Genomic DNA, 16,540 nt, shown 5'->3' with positions numbered 1-16,540 from the left:
TCACTTCAACAATTAAGTATTTACCGCTATTTTACGAAAAATAATAAAGGATATAATATAAGAAGTCGAGCGACAAGACCGAACTGGTTTGATACCCCCGCCGTCCGCGCATTGGGTCGCTTGCTGACTAGGCCCGTAGTGTGGCCAGAACGCGCGGATAGGAGAGTTTGAAAACTACGCGCGCTGGCTCGCTCATTACCGTCGCACTAGGCTTCCGCCATAGTCATTTCAATGTGGACGCAAAGGCGCGTTTCATACGTTTGATATTTCGCGCCCGCCGTCGCAACCGCGCTAGGCTCGCAGTGTGGACCTGCACTTAATCTTTAAAAATAAAATGACTCTTATTTTATCGGAACAATAAAGATCTGTATAAGAATCATAATCAATCATAAAGAAATGTCAAAGGAGAGTAGATGAATTAGGACTTTGGGTATTAAAATAAAACAACAATAATTCGTAAATTTATTTAATATTACAATAAACAGATCACATAGATTTAATATTTACACAATACAATCATATTGTCGAAAACATTCAATAAAAATTGACTAGATCAATAAATTTATTTACAAATGTAAGCTCCATAAAAGTACAGAATGATTCGTCAGTCCAACTATTATTTACAAATTATTAATAACCACATATAGTTAACTAACTAATTTAATAGCTAACTAATCTACTGACAACATGAGATCATTTTAAACAGTTGATTATTTTACTAAAACAAGTATGGGCAAATCTAGATCAGTAGGCTAAGCTTCTTATTGTTCAATAACATCTCGACTCTCGAGTGAAGTAGGTATTTCATTGCTATGAAATATATTAAAATCTGTCGTATTTCGACGATGAAATTTTAAGTTTCAAGGGAAAATTAATATTTCATCTCTTCAAATAACCCATTGACCACCGAGCGGCCCGATCGGGCCGCGACACAATAGATTTTCTATTGTGTCTGTGATTCCGGGACTGAGGGAATAAATTGTTAATATGCTTTTTATAAACCGAATGCTTTCGTAAAAATAAATCGAATAGACCTTGAAGCATATGACGTTACAAAATAAAACAATTTTCCAGCGGAGTATAAAAAATAATTAGGCTCAGGCTGAGATTCTCATATTTAATTACCCATACTTATTTCTCTCCTCTAATCGATACACACAGATAAAAATATTGTATATGTATAAGGAAATCACTTAATCTATTTCATAGTGTAATATGGCAGTTAACTGAAGCGTAGTTTGTGTCTTTAGTTGTGACGTAAGAACTTCGATTCTATTTTCGTTATATTAATCCGATATGGACAATATTACTTTTAATATGCTTATGGAATTCCTAAGAATGCCTGAAAGTCTTTTAAACAGTAGCATAACATGAAATAATAACATGGATTAGAATTTAGATGGTACATCTCGTTATCATGTCATTACAAACAATTTGTGCTAATTGTTTGCTTTCGTGCGCTCTCAATAATAACCTACTAGGTAAGTGTATTCTATGTTACATAGTTTCACTTTAATATTAAAATTATGACGTAATTAACTCATTTTATTACCATAATTAAGGTACGCCGTGGCCGTAGAGAATTTATTAAACAATAATGTATTAAAAGATACACGCACACACAGGGTATAAATACACCAAGTACTGTTTCAGATTCAATTAGTGTTTAATGACTGCTTCATGTCACCAACGATATTATAACAGATGTTTAAAACATAATTCAATAATAAAACATGTAAATGAATAAACATTTTCGTATAATTAAAGAGTAATATTAATATTTAGGCGTCTAATATTTATGGAGAATTTGTTGTTTTTTAAAATCCTATTAGATAGAATTCGATCCTTCTATGATATCGTTAGAGTCTGATACCCAAATCATACTGTGAGTAAATTTAACTTTATATACCTACTTAATTAATTATATTAATTTTTAAATTAATTGAACAGAGGCATATAAGCTAAAATAATTGTTTATTTCTTTTTAAATTAAACATTTGCGAAATTCGTAGCTAATATGTTAAAAATAATTGCGTACAGTCTACACCTTTTTGAAGTAATTAGCGTTTTCACATAAATGCCCTATTATCACATTTGCCTGCGCGGCCGAATAAACTTTACCCACACTGTATGTAATTTTCAACCTACTCAGTTAAAAATTACCCACGTTTTACTCTTTTAATATGCGTTTGTCCAACCATCCTGTTTGTTGTTAAGAACTAAATGTATTAAATGTGCATCTAGGATAACTGTTAAAATGTAAAGTTATTTATTTTTTCGACATTTAATAAATTTGTCCTTTAATTCCCAGTTCAATTTTATTCGCCCTGATTCCTGTGCAGCCGATTCTATAGCCGTTAAATGAACTCAATGCAGTCGCAAATCGTAAAATAAAATTTGTAGCCTATCAAGCTGGCTTTTAATCTCATTCTATTGAATATTAAGAATTCAGATTTCATTACCTAACTTTATTCAATTTTACGGTTTGTAGGTACTTTAGTTCTGAGTAGTGTAGTTTTACACTGCACTTATTTGTTAAGTCTGAAAAAAATCACGATAGCAATTCTTTTTTTTTATGGAAAAATTGAAAGCTTCGATCAAGCTGGAAAGGTACTCGATAGTTCGATGATCGAGAAGAAAATAATTCTTGTTTATTACTTTAGTTTCATTTTATTTTCTTTAGTATTTGTGTTGATACTAAAATTTCATCGTTTTAATAAAAATATTTAAATAAAATCATACAGCTCTTTATTAATTGTAAACAAATAAAATAACAATGTAATAAAGTAAATATTCATTCTATAGATAATAGAATGTTCGCCAAATGTTACAGACAGCCTAAACACTAGTTCCTAGTACATTAATTTTTAACAAGGTGTTATATACTTAAGCACTCGAAACTTCTAGAATCGAGAACTCTTAGTTAATTCGGTGCACACCTGACTCCAATTAATATTAAGTACTTTGGATCTTGTGATTCAACACTCAACAGTGTTCTTTAAAACCTCAGTCACTTCACTTTGGCAACTCAGACGGGAACGGAATGCCTAATTGGGATACTGAGTTACATTCACCTAACTTTGGTTATTAAATTCGTTGCTCGCATAATATTAGGCTCGTAAGAAATTTGGACAAGCGACCCAAATGATAAGAAAATTACGCTGAGTGATCGTAGTATTGATAAATTTTTTTAAATATTTACATAGACAGACTTTGAAGCTATTCTTTGGTTTAGAATTTAGATCATTAGCTTGGATATGGTTTGTACATAATCTTTCTCGGGATTATAAAAATGAATAAAGATATTTCCCGGGATTTTATTAATAAAGTTTTCAGGGTGTTAGGAAGAATGAATTGAAAGCGTGGCTATAAGCGCCTTATTGAATCTACTCCTTTTATTCACATTGCGATCGCGGATATCGAACTCAATTGAAAGGAAATTACTAATTAGTAATTAGATATTATTACAATAACAAATAAAATTTCAATCAATAAAATTATATCCGCATCAGTGTCTGCAAAATCAGTTAAATCTAGAAAATCTCTACATACGTACTTCTCCGCTAGCTTTGCTCGTGGTGTGTGCGCGACAACAGCGAGACAGGGCCGGACTCACTGTTTTTGGTGACTCAACTAATTTGCCCCAAGTACCTTAATCGACCACTACAATAAGTGGCGACCACGTACAGGACGTCGCAGTGTGGGACGGCCTACAACGCGATGGACAGACGACCTGATCAAAGTGGCGGGGAGCCGCTGGAGGCCGCTGGTGATCGGCCGTTTTGGAAATCTTTGGGGGAGGCCTATGTCCTGCAGTGGACGTCCTGAAAGGCTGGAATGATGATGATGATCACCTTAATCAATAAAGTTCTTACCTTACTTAAACTCAAGTACCTTAATCAACGAAGTTGACTCAAAATATCTGCATGTATGCCTGAAAAATGAACGAACTCTACTAGTCAGGCGCGGTCACCGGGTCGGAAAGGTATTGTGATACCGTCCCTCAAAAAAATCGTACTCTTTTTTCCCTTGCCACCTGGAGATTAGTTCATCTCAGTGTATATCGGTCCCCGCTAGCTGTGCTCGAGATGCGTGCGCGGCGACAGCGAGCCGGGGCCGGACTCCGCGCTGGAGTCGCCCGCGTACACTTCCGAGAAGCCGCCGCCGCTGCCGCCGCCGCCGCCGCTACCGCCACCTAGTGGAGGTACTTATGGAATATTTGTGATTTTTAAATGACGTTTGCGACTTTTGGAACTAGGGTTGATGAACCATTGAAGGAGTAAAGTATCAAAGTATACAAAAAATACAAAAAAAAAAAATCGTGTTAATGCTATTTATTAGTTACTTGTTAAAATATTTATGAAATACTGTTAATTATAGAATGGCTATCTATCGCTTTATTGAACTAAGGAGATAATTATAGACAAAGTATAGATACAAATGATAAAGTCAAAGTGGACAAGTTAAACATGGAGAGCAAAATCTTAAAATTTAACCCAAAAAAGATAAACAGAAGAAAAAGTCATGTATTCATATTCATAATAAAAAAATACAGGTTTATATTTACCATGATGCGAAAGAGGTACGCAATATGAGGTTCCCGCGCAGTGTCTCGGGCGGACCTTCTCATAGCGAGTGAGGTGCTGCAACTCACATTCTGAGTGGTGTTTCTCAACTGAAAGCAAGTTATTTATTTAAAATATAACAAAAATTAATTTTTCTAAAATGTAACGAGTGGTTAACATTTTAAATCTCGTACTTTAAAATAATTTCACTGTCTTTTAAAAAAATATTTCACTGTCTGAAATTTCTTTTGAAATCGACATCAAAAACAGATGATCTCGAGAAATTTTTAAAGGAAAGAAAAATCCTCACTCAACTTAAGCAAAGGTTTAAAAATTCATTCACTACTTAGAACTCTACCTTAACCTTGCGTGAAATAGGGTATTAGATAGTACCTAAGTCTGAAAAAGGCATTAAAAATGACATATGAGGCTAAATGAATAAACAGTTTCAGTACCTAATAATAAAAAATAACACTTAATAGTTAATGTATGTCGTGTTCACGTTCATGTCTGGTTAGCGTAAATAATTAACCGCTATTACATAAAGCGGCTACTACGTTGAGGCTGAACTCTGAAGGTTGTTTCTTAGGCTAGAATCATACTTCGTTCAATACGAAAAGAGTGTGTTTTTTCATTGACTGGCTTGAAAGATAACAATAAATTATTAGTTTACTGATAAAAATTCAAACTTATAGGTCTAAGAACAAAATATAAACAATAAAACTTAAAAGTAACAACTATTTTATTATTTATTTGATAGGAAAATGATTAGAGAACACGTACCTATAGAAATATTTTCCTTTATCGTATTTTAAGTATTTAACTATTATAAGCTAAGAATTTGAAGACAACTAAATACAATCAACATTAACAATAGTGATCCTACCTAAGCCGAAAAAAACCTAAGGTCAGTTTGCATTTGAGGATAGGTTAAAAATGTAAACATTTTTTATAAATAAATCCTGCCACTATGTAATGAACTATACAATAAATTTTATGGCCGACTACAAATAATTTGTATTGTTTACCACTGCCATGTTATGAAGTATGATGACAGTTTTACAGCGTCGCCATTATATTTTGGTATCAGATTCTTATTAATAGCAGGGAAATTGGTTTGGATTCCTCATTAATCAACATTTAGCAATATACTGTCATTTGTTTTGTTTAAATTGCATACGTGAAAATATTTTAAAACAGGGGATTTTTTTCCCTGTATAGTTACTGATATTAATTATTCAGTTTGAAATGCCATGTAGGTATGTTTAACAAGTGGACACTAGAACAATTAAAAACTATGAAAAGGAGTGCTTGTTGAAATAAAAAAGCGATCATTTTATAAAGGTACATAACAGTACTTATTCCGCGTATTGAATCATGATCTTCCAAAGCATTAATATCGTTGGTACCATCATACCATGATACTGTTTTAGTACTAAAATATTTTGTAGTAATGAGCGGTACATATTTTTTTCTTCTGTTACAAAAACGGTAAGAATATTATATAATCACCTGCCATTTGGCATGTCATATTAAAATGAAACCATACAGTAGATAGTAAATCTACACTTCGGTAGAGTGATCGGATTACAATATTGATTAACTGTATTAGGTGCATGACATAAATAATGCAGTGATCTGTGTAAACAAATCTACATTGATATTTGTCGATTTAAAATTTATATTTTTTGTATCAATTTTTGGCTAGTTTTTTTTATATAGATAGATATAGAGGTTTTGTTTATATATTTAATGAACAATTTAATAGTTGGACGACGTTGTATCGTGTATGTAGTTAATTATATTTTTTAATTTTGATTGCTATTTAATAGGGGAATATATCAGATCTTTTAGACATTATTATAAATGACATAACTACATTTAAAGCAATTATTAGCTTTGGATAAGCTCGAAAAGCTAAATATACAAAATAATTGAAAATGATCGTAACAAGCCGGGGAAATTAATAGAATATATTTTTATCCTTCCAATGTTCGTTAATTGTTTTACGAGGAAGCAAGATTACAAAACGCTTTTATTATTATCTCATGAAACGTTAGCTTAAGGAAAAATATACAAAGAAAACGATAAAAACGACTTGTGTACATAAATGCGAAGTTAATTAAATCTGCGTTTATTCTTTTTAAATTAGATTAATTTTAAACTGAGATTTTAGGTAGAGTCTTTGAAGTAATGCGGACCTAGTTGGTTGGAACAAGATCTGCTTAACGTGAAACTCAATAGAACCGAACATAATCTAACGAATGGGTGGCGTAAGGTTTCACTTTAAAAATAATTTCATTGTCGTTCACAATTTAATATTCATAAGATAATTAATATGATATAATCAAATTTCAGTATTGATTAGTAATGCCATAGAAGTTATTGCCCGCTGCTATAGTAATTTATGTAATTTTTTTTGTTATACCTAAGTAATATTGTGTTTGTAGAGGCGGTTTTAAATTACTTGTTATAATAAAAAAAAATTGTATAATATTTTTATCGATAAATTAAAATCGGCGTAAAAGTATGAGCTACAGACAGAAATTTATCAAAATAATTTACATAATACATCATAGCTCTATGCGATAGTGAGTCATTGATTTACATAAATGCTCCAAATTCCAATGTTTATGTTTCGTAATTATTATTAAAACAATTATTAATTTGTCATACAGAAATGCCCAACTATCGTTAAACGATCGGGTCAACTTTACCACGGTAATTTTACCTTAGGTACTGTGACTTCGCCTGGATAATGTTTTTGTTTTCGTTCTAGATCTTTGACTCTTGTTTAATGAAACTGAAGGAATGTAAAGTGCAATTGTTAGTGTACCCGCTTGGATAACTTCCGTAATTGGCTACACTCGACATGGCGGAATTTATTGATGAGTTGTTTAGTTGAGAGAACATCGTGATCTGCATGTTTAATACGTTTTGTGGTAAATATTTTGTGTTTATTTGAATTCATTTATGTTTTTATCCTGTCACGTCATGTCTTTATCATATGGCCATACCTATGTTTGTTGTACAAGTGGCCGTAGGCCGTATAGTATCGACAACGAAAATCAAGGAAGATTTTAAAAAACAATTTAAACGATACTGAAAAGCCAGAAGGTTTTGACATTCATATGTTTAAACTGACATTGGTACCATAAAACTACAATATTATCACTTAACACAATTGTAATAAAGAGCAAACGTGTGAAAGCTCAAGAGCTGTATTCAGATTTAAATAGGTACGCATAATCCGGCATACTAAAAACAGTGAAGTATTAATATTTAATATTTAGTAGAATGCAGTACCTTTATGCGCATTAGTAGATATATACCTACTAATATATACCTAATATATACCTACCTATTATTATTGTGTAATGTGTCGCTGTCAGCACTGTAATCTAAAATAGTGTTTTGTGTGCAGCCGACAGCTGCGTAAGCAATGTATAATAGTGTGTTGTGTGCAGCTGTCAGCTGCGTAAGCAATGTATAATAGTGTGTTGTGTGCAGCCGACAGCTGCGTAAGCCATGTATAATAGTGTGTTGTGTGCAGCTGTCAGCTGCGTAAGCAATGTATAATAGTGTGTTGTGTGCAGCCGACAGCTGCGTAAGCCATGTATAATAGTGTGTTGTGTGCAGCTGTCAGCTGCGTAAGCAATGTATAATAGTGTGTTGTGTGCAGCCGACAGCTGCGTAAGCCATGTATAATAGTGTGTTGTGTGCAGCTGTCAGCTGCGTAAGCAATGTATAATAGTGTGTTGTGTGCAGCCGACAGCTGCGTAAGCCATGTATAATAGTGTGTTGTGTGCAGCTGTCAGCTGCGTAAGCAATGTATAATAGTGTGTTGTGTGCAGCCGACAGCTGCGTAAGCCATGTATAATAGTGTGTTGTGTGCAGCTGTCAGCTGCGTAAGCCATGTATAATAGTGTGTTGTGTGCAGCTGTCAGCTTCGTAAGCAATGTATAATAGTGTGTTGTGTGTAGCCGACAGCTGCGTAAGCAATGTATAATAGTGTGTTGTGTGCAGCTGTCAGCTGCGTAAGCTATGTATAATAGTGTGTTGTGTGCAGCTGACAGCTGCGTAAGCTATGTTTAATAGTGTGTTGTGTGCAGCCGACAGCTGCGTAAGCAATGTATAATAGTGTGTTGTGTGCAGCTGTCAGCTGCGTAAGCTATGTATAATAGTGTGTTGTGTGCAGCCGTCAGCTGCGTAAGCTATGTATAATAGTGTGTTAAGTGCAGCTGACAGCTGCGTAATCAATGTATAATAGTGTGTTGTGTGCAGCTGTCAGCTGCGTAAGCTATGTATAATAGTGTGTTGTGTGCAGCCGACAGCTGCGTAAGCTATGTTTAATAGTGTGTTGTGCTTCACCGTCAGCTGCGTAAATTATAATAGTGTTTGTGTGCCGACGTCAGCTGCGTAAGATATGTAATATGTATAATAGTGTGTTGTGCTTCACCGTCAGCTGCGTAAATTATAATAGTGTTTGTGTGCCGACGTCAGCTGCGTAAGATATGTATAATAGTGTGTCGTGTGCAGCCGACAGCTACGTAAGCTATAATAGTGTGCTATGTTCCGCCGTCGGCTGCGTAAATTATAAGAAAGAAAGAAAGATATTATATTATAAGTGTTATTGATATAAAATTATAAGTGTTTGTGTCCTACCGAAAACTGCGTATGCTATATAATAGTTTGTTGTGTTCCACCATCAGCTGCGTGATCTATAATAGTGTGTTGTGTAATGTGTTCCGCCGTCAGTTGCGTAAATTATAATAGTGTTTGTGTGCCGCCGTCAGCTACGTAAACTATAAAAGTGTGTCGTGTTACGTGTACCGCAGTGTGTAAACTAGATATAAAATGTATACTGTATTAATGTGCTGAACTTCGCCGTCAGCTCCGTAAACTATTTTAGTTTACAGTGTCTCGCTGCCAATTTTATAGCGTGTAGAATTCGCCGTAAGCGCTGCAATCTTCAACACATTTTAGCTATAAACTATAATAAATAAGTGGTGTCTTAAGAGCTGTAAACTATCATATTATGTGGTGTCTCACCGTCAGCTCGGTCGCGGTGCCGCTGCGGGTGCTTCCTGCAGGGGCGGTGCGGCGGCGCGTCGTTGTCGCGGTGCCCGAACGTGCGGAACTGCAGCGTGTGGTCCAGCGTGGCGGCCGTCTCACCGCCCACCGCGAATGTTGCGTATGGACTTATCTCGTATACGTCTTGGGTTGGATAAAAACATTCTATAGGACTGGATTTTTATGTTGATGTATCAAAGTTTAGAAGCGCCATTCGTTTTAAAGAAGTCAATTTAGTTTATTTTTGTGTAGGTAGGAAATTATTGGTAATAACTAATAGGTACAATAATTACATGTATTCTGAAATTTAAATACACATTCTAACAACAACATACAACCAAACAGTTATTTTAATCAAAACATTGTATATAATTATCACGCTATCATTGTCAACATACGCTTTGTTATTATTACTGCCATAAAATAACCGACGTAAATGGCAACGTGACATTGAAACTAAACAGTGTGCGTTATTCACTGTAAATTCTATTGTAATGTTAATTAATAGTATATAATATAGGTATTCAATTATTATAGAAATTAATAATTACAGGTAATAATTATAATTTAATTTGCCTACTTGTGTTTACCTACACGGTGTTCAAAACCTGCTGAAAAGATTTTTCGATTTTTTCTGTGTTTACCAAAAGCTTATCAATTTAAGTCAAGGTTAATTATCATCCATGTTAATTTAACTAGCTAATTATAATAACAACAAAGTAATATGAACGCCATTATATCTATCGATCATCTTATACATAAAAATGAATCGCAAAATGTGTTGGTAAACGCATAACTCGAGAACGGCTGAACCGATTTCGATAATTCTTTTTTTATTACATTCCTTGAAGCACGAGGATGGTTTTTATGTAGAGAAAACGTAAATATGTACCACGGGCGAAGCCGGGGTGGACCGCTAGTTCATTATATAAACGTAACTTATAGGTATATAAATAATATTATCACTAACCTGAAGCCGGCGACAGTTTATCATGCTTATAGTCATGTTGGCAGTTCCGTATGTTCTGCTGTTCGGGACACACGGATTTGTCCGTGCTGGCGGCGGAGTGGCTGCAGCGACGCGTTTCTTCGTCCACTGCCGCCCCGCACGACCAGAGCGTGCTAAATTATATAAATAATAAATATGTACCTACATATGTATATAATAGAAATACAAATATGTAGGTTTATGTGTTTTGTGCTTTCGTGGATAAATATGAGGGTTTTAAAGGAATATTTTAATGTGAACTCATGTGTCTCAACCATTTCGATTCACACTCACTTGAAAAAATTACACACATTAACATTATTACAAGTGTCTACTGTCTATATTATAAATAAATAATATGTATAAATATTTGAATGTACCTACTTTAACAACAGCAAACGATCCATTAGTGTATACAGTGACGTTTACAGTTATTTTTACATCAAGGCGAATAAAATGTTGTATTCAAAAATATTTTCCTATCGTAACTAAATCCAGATCTAATAAAATACTTTTATTGATGCTAAATAAAAACAGCCGCTCATAAAAATTCGTAACGTTACAGATAAATCCGTTAGCCGGTTTAAGAGAATAAGGGATGAAAAGAAAGACCCTTGCTGGGGTAAAGGGAATTTGCTTAACCTAAAAATGAAAAAAAACTTTTAAAGGATGTTTGATTTTTTTCAATATTCAGGTTGACGATCGGAAAACTAAGGTCTCTATTATAAGAAGAGACCTCTTCTCTATTAACATACTGAAATATTATTAACTGCTATAATTTTTTGAGATTGAAAATCAATTTATATAATTAACATTCAGTCCGTCTCTTCGTTCCGGTTACACTTTGAAATAGCTGGACTTACTTCAACCTCACTTGCAAATAATTAATAATTAGTCGATCATTAATAAGACTTCTGAAAATCTAGTAGGTATTCATATGCTAAAGAATACCTACATATTTTGCTTAAATACTAAATACTTGCTGAATAATAAATATCACTTGGATGGTATGTACCTACATTATAGTTATACCATACTATTATGTATTCTGTGGTTATACCTAAATTGTAGCTTAGGAAAATTATTTGTCATAATCTACGAATAAATTTTATTCATAGGTCATAATAGTCACCAGCACAAACGTCAAATTCTGAAAACAGGTACATTTGTGTCATGTAATATAAAGTGTAATGTAAATGCAATTATTAATCTATTTACACAACTCCCTTTACAAAACAACACACCTGCATCTTAGAAGTAGGATTCATTAAAACTTCAAAGAATGAGGCACTAGAAAAATAAATGAGATCCGTCGCATAGAAAAAGCTAGTATCTAAAAAGTAGGACAAGCTCGAATGATATAACTGACGAAGCATACGAATGTTCCATATACTCGTATCTCCAAGTTTCTTACCGGCCAACATCCGTATGATTTACTGTCCAGTATTAGAACATGTTTCACTGTGACAGCCGACATTGGTACCCTAATACTTCATCTTTGTCTTGACGTATTTTTATAAAAGTAGGCTTGCCTATTTTGATGATAATGTCACAGTATTACAATATTATATGGTAATACTGTGATAATGTCTTGTTTTTATCTCTTTACTACATATACGATAAACATTATATTATTTTTTTATGTTTGAAATTATATCGCAACTAAGAATATTCAATACTGCTCAGCAATAATGTATCGTATTCTATTTCTCTGATATCAGAAAAACTTTCATCGCCTTGCTCGAATCGAATCAAACACAATCTTACGGTGGCACGCTAACCTTATTATAGGTCACAATTGCAACCAAATCAAATCTTGTAAGGTTTCTTCTATTCTTAGATATTTGGCTTGTAAAATGTTAAAACTTTTCTCTTTCTGTCATATAATTTTCTCAAACACTCCACTCCAGTGTAATTGTCAAAAACAACTGGACAATAAAAATTGTGCAAAACATGCTTACACCGTTGGAACTAAGTGAAGTAAGTACCGGAAAAATAAACGGTGGATTGTTACTTACACCCTCGTAAGAAAACGAACATAAACTAAAGAAATTACGGCACCTTCGCCCAACTAGGTAAACGGTGAAACTTAGAGCCATTTGTCATTCTACATTGTTGTTTTGAAGGTGCTGAGCTGGCGTCCTGTTTCTAATGAAACACGCTAACCTTCAAAGCAAAAAGTACATTATCCATTAATCCAATGAACAATGTATGACATATTACATCTTCAGGCGACCACCGCTTATAAGGTTTATAATATTAAAACAATGAAACGAATGATACATTTATCCTTATATTTAAATTACTTTTTAGGAAATTCAGAATAAGACTAGGAGATACAATAAAATAAAAAAATAACTAACATTTCGAAACCTTTCTCAACTGTTAAATATAATAATATTATTTTTCAAGCATATTTCAAAATGTATTTTATCATTTGTACCGTTATTTTCAAAAGTCTCAGCGAGACGAGCTTTGTATTAAATATTTTAGCGATGACAGTTAGAGCCATAAGCTCTCTAATGTAAGTGACATCAGTCCAAGAATTCTTTTAAAATTGACATTTCTGATGTTTAGATTAAGAAAAATGCAATTACCTACTTTACCTTGCTCTCTAAGAGCTTTTTAACATAAGTGACTCGATAATTATAAAAAATATATACACACTAAACACATAATATAAGAAACTAAGAGCAGAAGTGGTCTAACATTTTTTTTTTGTTGTAAATTGTGTCATACCAAGTACCAACAGCTTACTGCAAAGTAAGTTAGATATAATCAAGTCAAAGTCAAAGTGTTATGTAATGTAGGTTACTGAAATAAAGATTTTCACTTTCACTTTCACCCTTTAATAATGTTCTCAGGTTACACAAATGTTGGTTACCCCTGTTAGGTCATTGTACGAATTTCCGCCTGCCCTAGGAACATACTATAGTATTACATTATCTGTGGTATTACCTCCGTTTAGCCATCAGCACGAGCAGCAGCGCGGTGACAGCGAGCGCGGCGAGCGCCGCAAACGCGAGCGACACCGCGCCGAGCACCCGCTCCGAGCTGTCTGGCGACGCCGCACCGCCACCCGGCGCAGTGGCCTCCGCACCGAAGGATGCGGGACGGCGGAGACGTTCTGCGACGTACGTATGGTTCTTACTACCTCTAATATTATGAACGTTTGTATAACAATAGATGTAACCTAGTACCTATAGCAACAAAGTAGCATAGCATGAAATTATTGCATTATTGTATTGTACGAAGTTTAATTTACATCTCTCCGTTATAAGTCAAAATCGAGTCTAAAGGAGTTTCACCTATGTGTTTGTATGTAACAAACACATAGGTGAACACTAATAAAAGTTAGTTAAAATAAAGATAGTGGGGAGGTCCTGCTACGGAACGTATACGTAGATGTAGAACCTAGTGAAATTACAAAATAATGCGAAACTCTGTCTATCATGCTGTTACTTTGAATGATATTTGGAATGAAAATACATGAATATTTTAATAAAACTATAATAGATATTTATTTTGTCAACTAGACTACTTTTAGAAACTCTTTTGAATCATCATCATCATAATAATTAATAGATAAATATTTATCACCAGTTCTGAAAGAAATTTTTACAGAGAAGAGCCGGCAAGAAACTTTCTAGTTGTTCTGTAGTTCAAATCATATTATGTTAGTGATGACGACCCACAATATATGCTGAGCCACAATATTATTTAAAGTCTGTGTTTCCCACGTTTTCCCTATTTTGTTCGTGACTGCCTTTAATAGCTGATGTCGTGTATTGTTTTCTTGAATAAATCTTTATCTTTTTTTATGATGAAGTTATACATGTCTATTTTCGGGTTATTTCAGTGTACGTGAAGCTTATTGGAACTAAAAACGAAACGTAAAGCCATAGTAACTATTTACTAATCTGTGGTAAAGCCTAAATAGACTTTATTAATAAAAGCGGCTTAGCAACACTAGCGTGGCTGTGGAATATTCTGTCCATAAGAACCCGTGCAGGTTGTCCTTGAGCCACATTTAGTGAATAACCACGATGACGAGGAATATACGTAAGTATGTATATTTTCTTAGTCTGTCTGCTGAAATATTATTCTTATTCGTTTGTGTATTTTTCTTATGAGTTTGTATTTATCTCTTTGCGTAAGAGATTCTTTCATCTGTTTTTTTCTTCACAAAATAAGTAACTACATCTTCAAGTTATTCATAAAAGTAAACGCTTAAAGTCAGGAACAAATGTTACAAACCTAGAATATTCTATTGTGAGATACAATGCAATTTTACTAACTTATTTTATGAGACTGAAACTCGCAACTTCAAACATTTTAAAGCATCTTCCAATCTAATAAAAGTTTCTTACCTGCCTGAATTCCTAAAAATAATAACGCGATTTATTTGCCCATTCTCTTACAAAGGTTTCTCAGAAACAGCTTTCATCAGACTGAAGTATACATTTGCTCCAAGTTGAGCGACGAAAACGACATATTGTGTCGCGATACGGAATATTTGAAAAACTTATATAATATACACAATGACGTACAAGTTATTGAAGTGAAATTTACCCTACATTTTTTGCAGAACATATTTACCACTACATTCATTTTAAAGTCTTTTTTTAGACATAAATAAAAATGTACAGAATAAGTATGTTCAGATAATATTATATTACCTCCTGAATGAGTACTAGTGGCTGCGTATATAACTGCTTGGTGTCGCGTGGAATCAGTCGCTGTCCACAAACGGAGAGCGAACCACGTGCCGGCGGGTAGATCACCGACTATCACCTAAACAATGTAATTTATACTTTTATTCAATTTGTAATTCACAGCCAGCTTTTCACACATTCAACACTCCATTTGTAGCTAACATTCTATATTACCAGATGTTGCGGTTTATTCTTAAGGTGCTAAAGTAATCATCATCAGAATGTGGACAGTTCTAAATATTGTTGTAAAACGTAGTCCTGTCTGTCTGCGTCTTTTAAAACGGACATGCAAAGATGACAGGCAATATGCAGATTTCACCAATTAGATGACATGCAAAGCACAGCACGTCGTGCGTTGAGCCCTAACGAACTGTCACACAACACTCTCGTCTAAGGGCGTATTCAGAAAAAAAACTTGAAACTTATAAGCGCTTATAATTGTTTTGGTCTGCTTCAACCTGATTCTTTTGTGTAGAACGAACCAGCGTTGACAAGCGCCGATAAGCGCTTATAAATTTCAAGCTTTCTTTCTGAATACGCCCTAACTATTTCAACCCACCTCGCGATGATGATGCAGTGCAGTAAGATCCGCGTCTCTCCAAGCGGGTAAAGGAACAGCTGGTGAAGCACGTCTCCATTGCAAACGCACAAGCCGAGCGCCACAACGCACAGCACGTCGTGCGTCAAGTGCTAGAGAACTGCTGTTACTCCATACAGCTGCTTCGGCTGTTTCATCTATATTGTCGTGCTTTCCTCCGCCCTCCCATACTAACACTGTTGGGTGTATGAATGTGATGAACACTTTATTACATATAAAATACAGTTTAATTGTGTGCGTAATTCTTGCTTGAATGATCTTCTCAAGAAGCAAACAATGACAGACCGACCTAAAATTTCCAAATTACCAGATAATTTGGAATCACATGGTATTGTGGACTGTATGTAGGTTGATGAAAACTCAGTTTCTTCCTTGATAGCTTTTATTCCTCCAAACTTGATCTCAAATTTACAACAAAATCTCACTTTATTTAAACAATTTACAATGGTATAATAACATAGGTGGCTAAACAGCCGTGGGAAACGATATTGCGGGGCGGAAGCACCCCCGCCGTCGCCTACGCGCGCGCCGTCGACTACCGGGTTTAGTTCCGGTTCCGCGCGTTCAACGCGAGCCGGACGCCTCGTTGTCTGGCCGCTCG

The 16,540-nt window shown here is 34.5% G+C and overlaps 1 protein-coding gene across 1 annotated transcript in view; it reads right to left on the bottom strand.

The window, feature by feature from the left end:
• Nucleotides 1-3,889: 3,889 nt before the first annotated feature.
• The window catches only part of LOC149900668 (cell adhesion molecule Dscam2-like), a 62,093-nt gene continuing 49,442 nt past the window's right edge, over nt 3,890-16,540 (bottom strand). The window contains exons 30-36 of the mRNA XM_090112434.1: nt 15,901-16,115; nt 15,306-15,420; nt 13,585-13,753; nt 10,609-10,760; nt 9,618-9,782; nt 4,568-4,675; nt 3,890-4,195 (exon numbers count right to left, since the gene is read on the bottom strand). Of these exons, the coding sequence (XP_089968560.1) occupies nt 4,074-4,195; nt 4,568-4,675; nt 9,618-9,782; nt 10,609-10,760; nt 13,585-13,753; nt 15,306-15,420; nt 15,901-16,115 (1,046 nt within the window). The 3' untranslated portion in view covers nt 3,890-4,073. The remainder of the gene's footprint in view (nt 4,196-4,567; nt 4,676-9,617; nt 9,783-10,608; nt 10,761-13,584; nt 13,754-15,305; nt 15,421-15,900; nt 16,116-16,540) is intronic.

The sequence above is a fragment of the Colias eurytheme genome, chromosome 18, assembly GCF_061535395.1.
Source record: "Colias eurytheme isolate Ceu_HAF_F1 chromosome 18, ilColEury1 Martin Lab GWU primary, whole genome shotgun sequence".
NCBI classification, from domain to species: Eukaryota; Metazoa; Arthropoda; class Insecta; order Lepidoptera; family Pieridae; genus Colias; species Colias eurytheme.
This window is presented reverse-complemented; position numbering and strand designations above follow the sequence as displayed.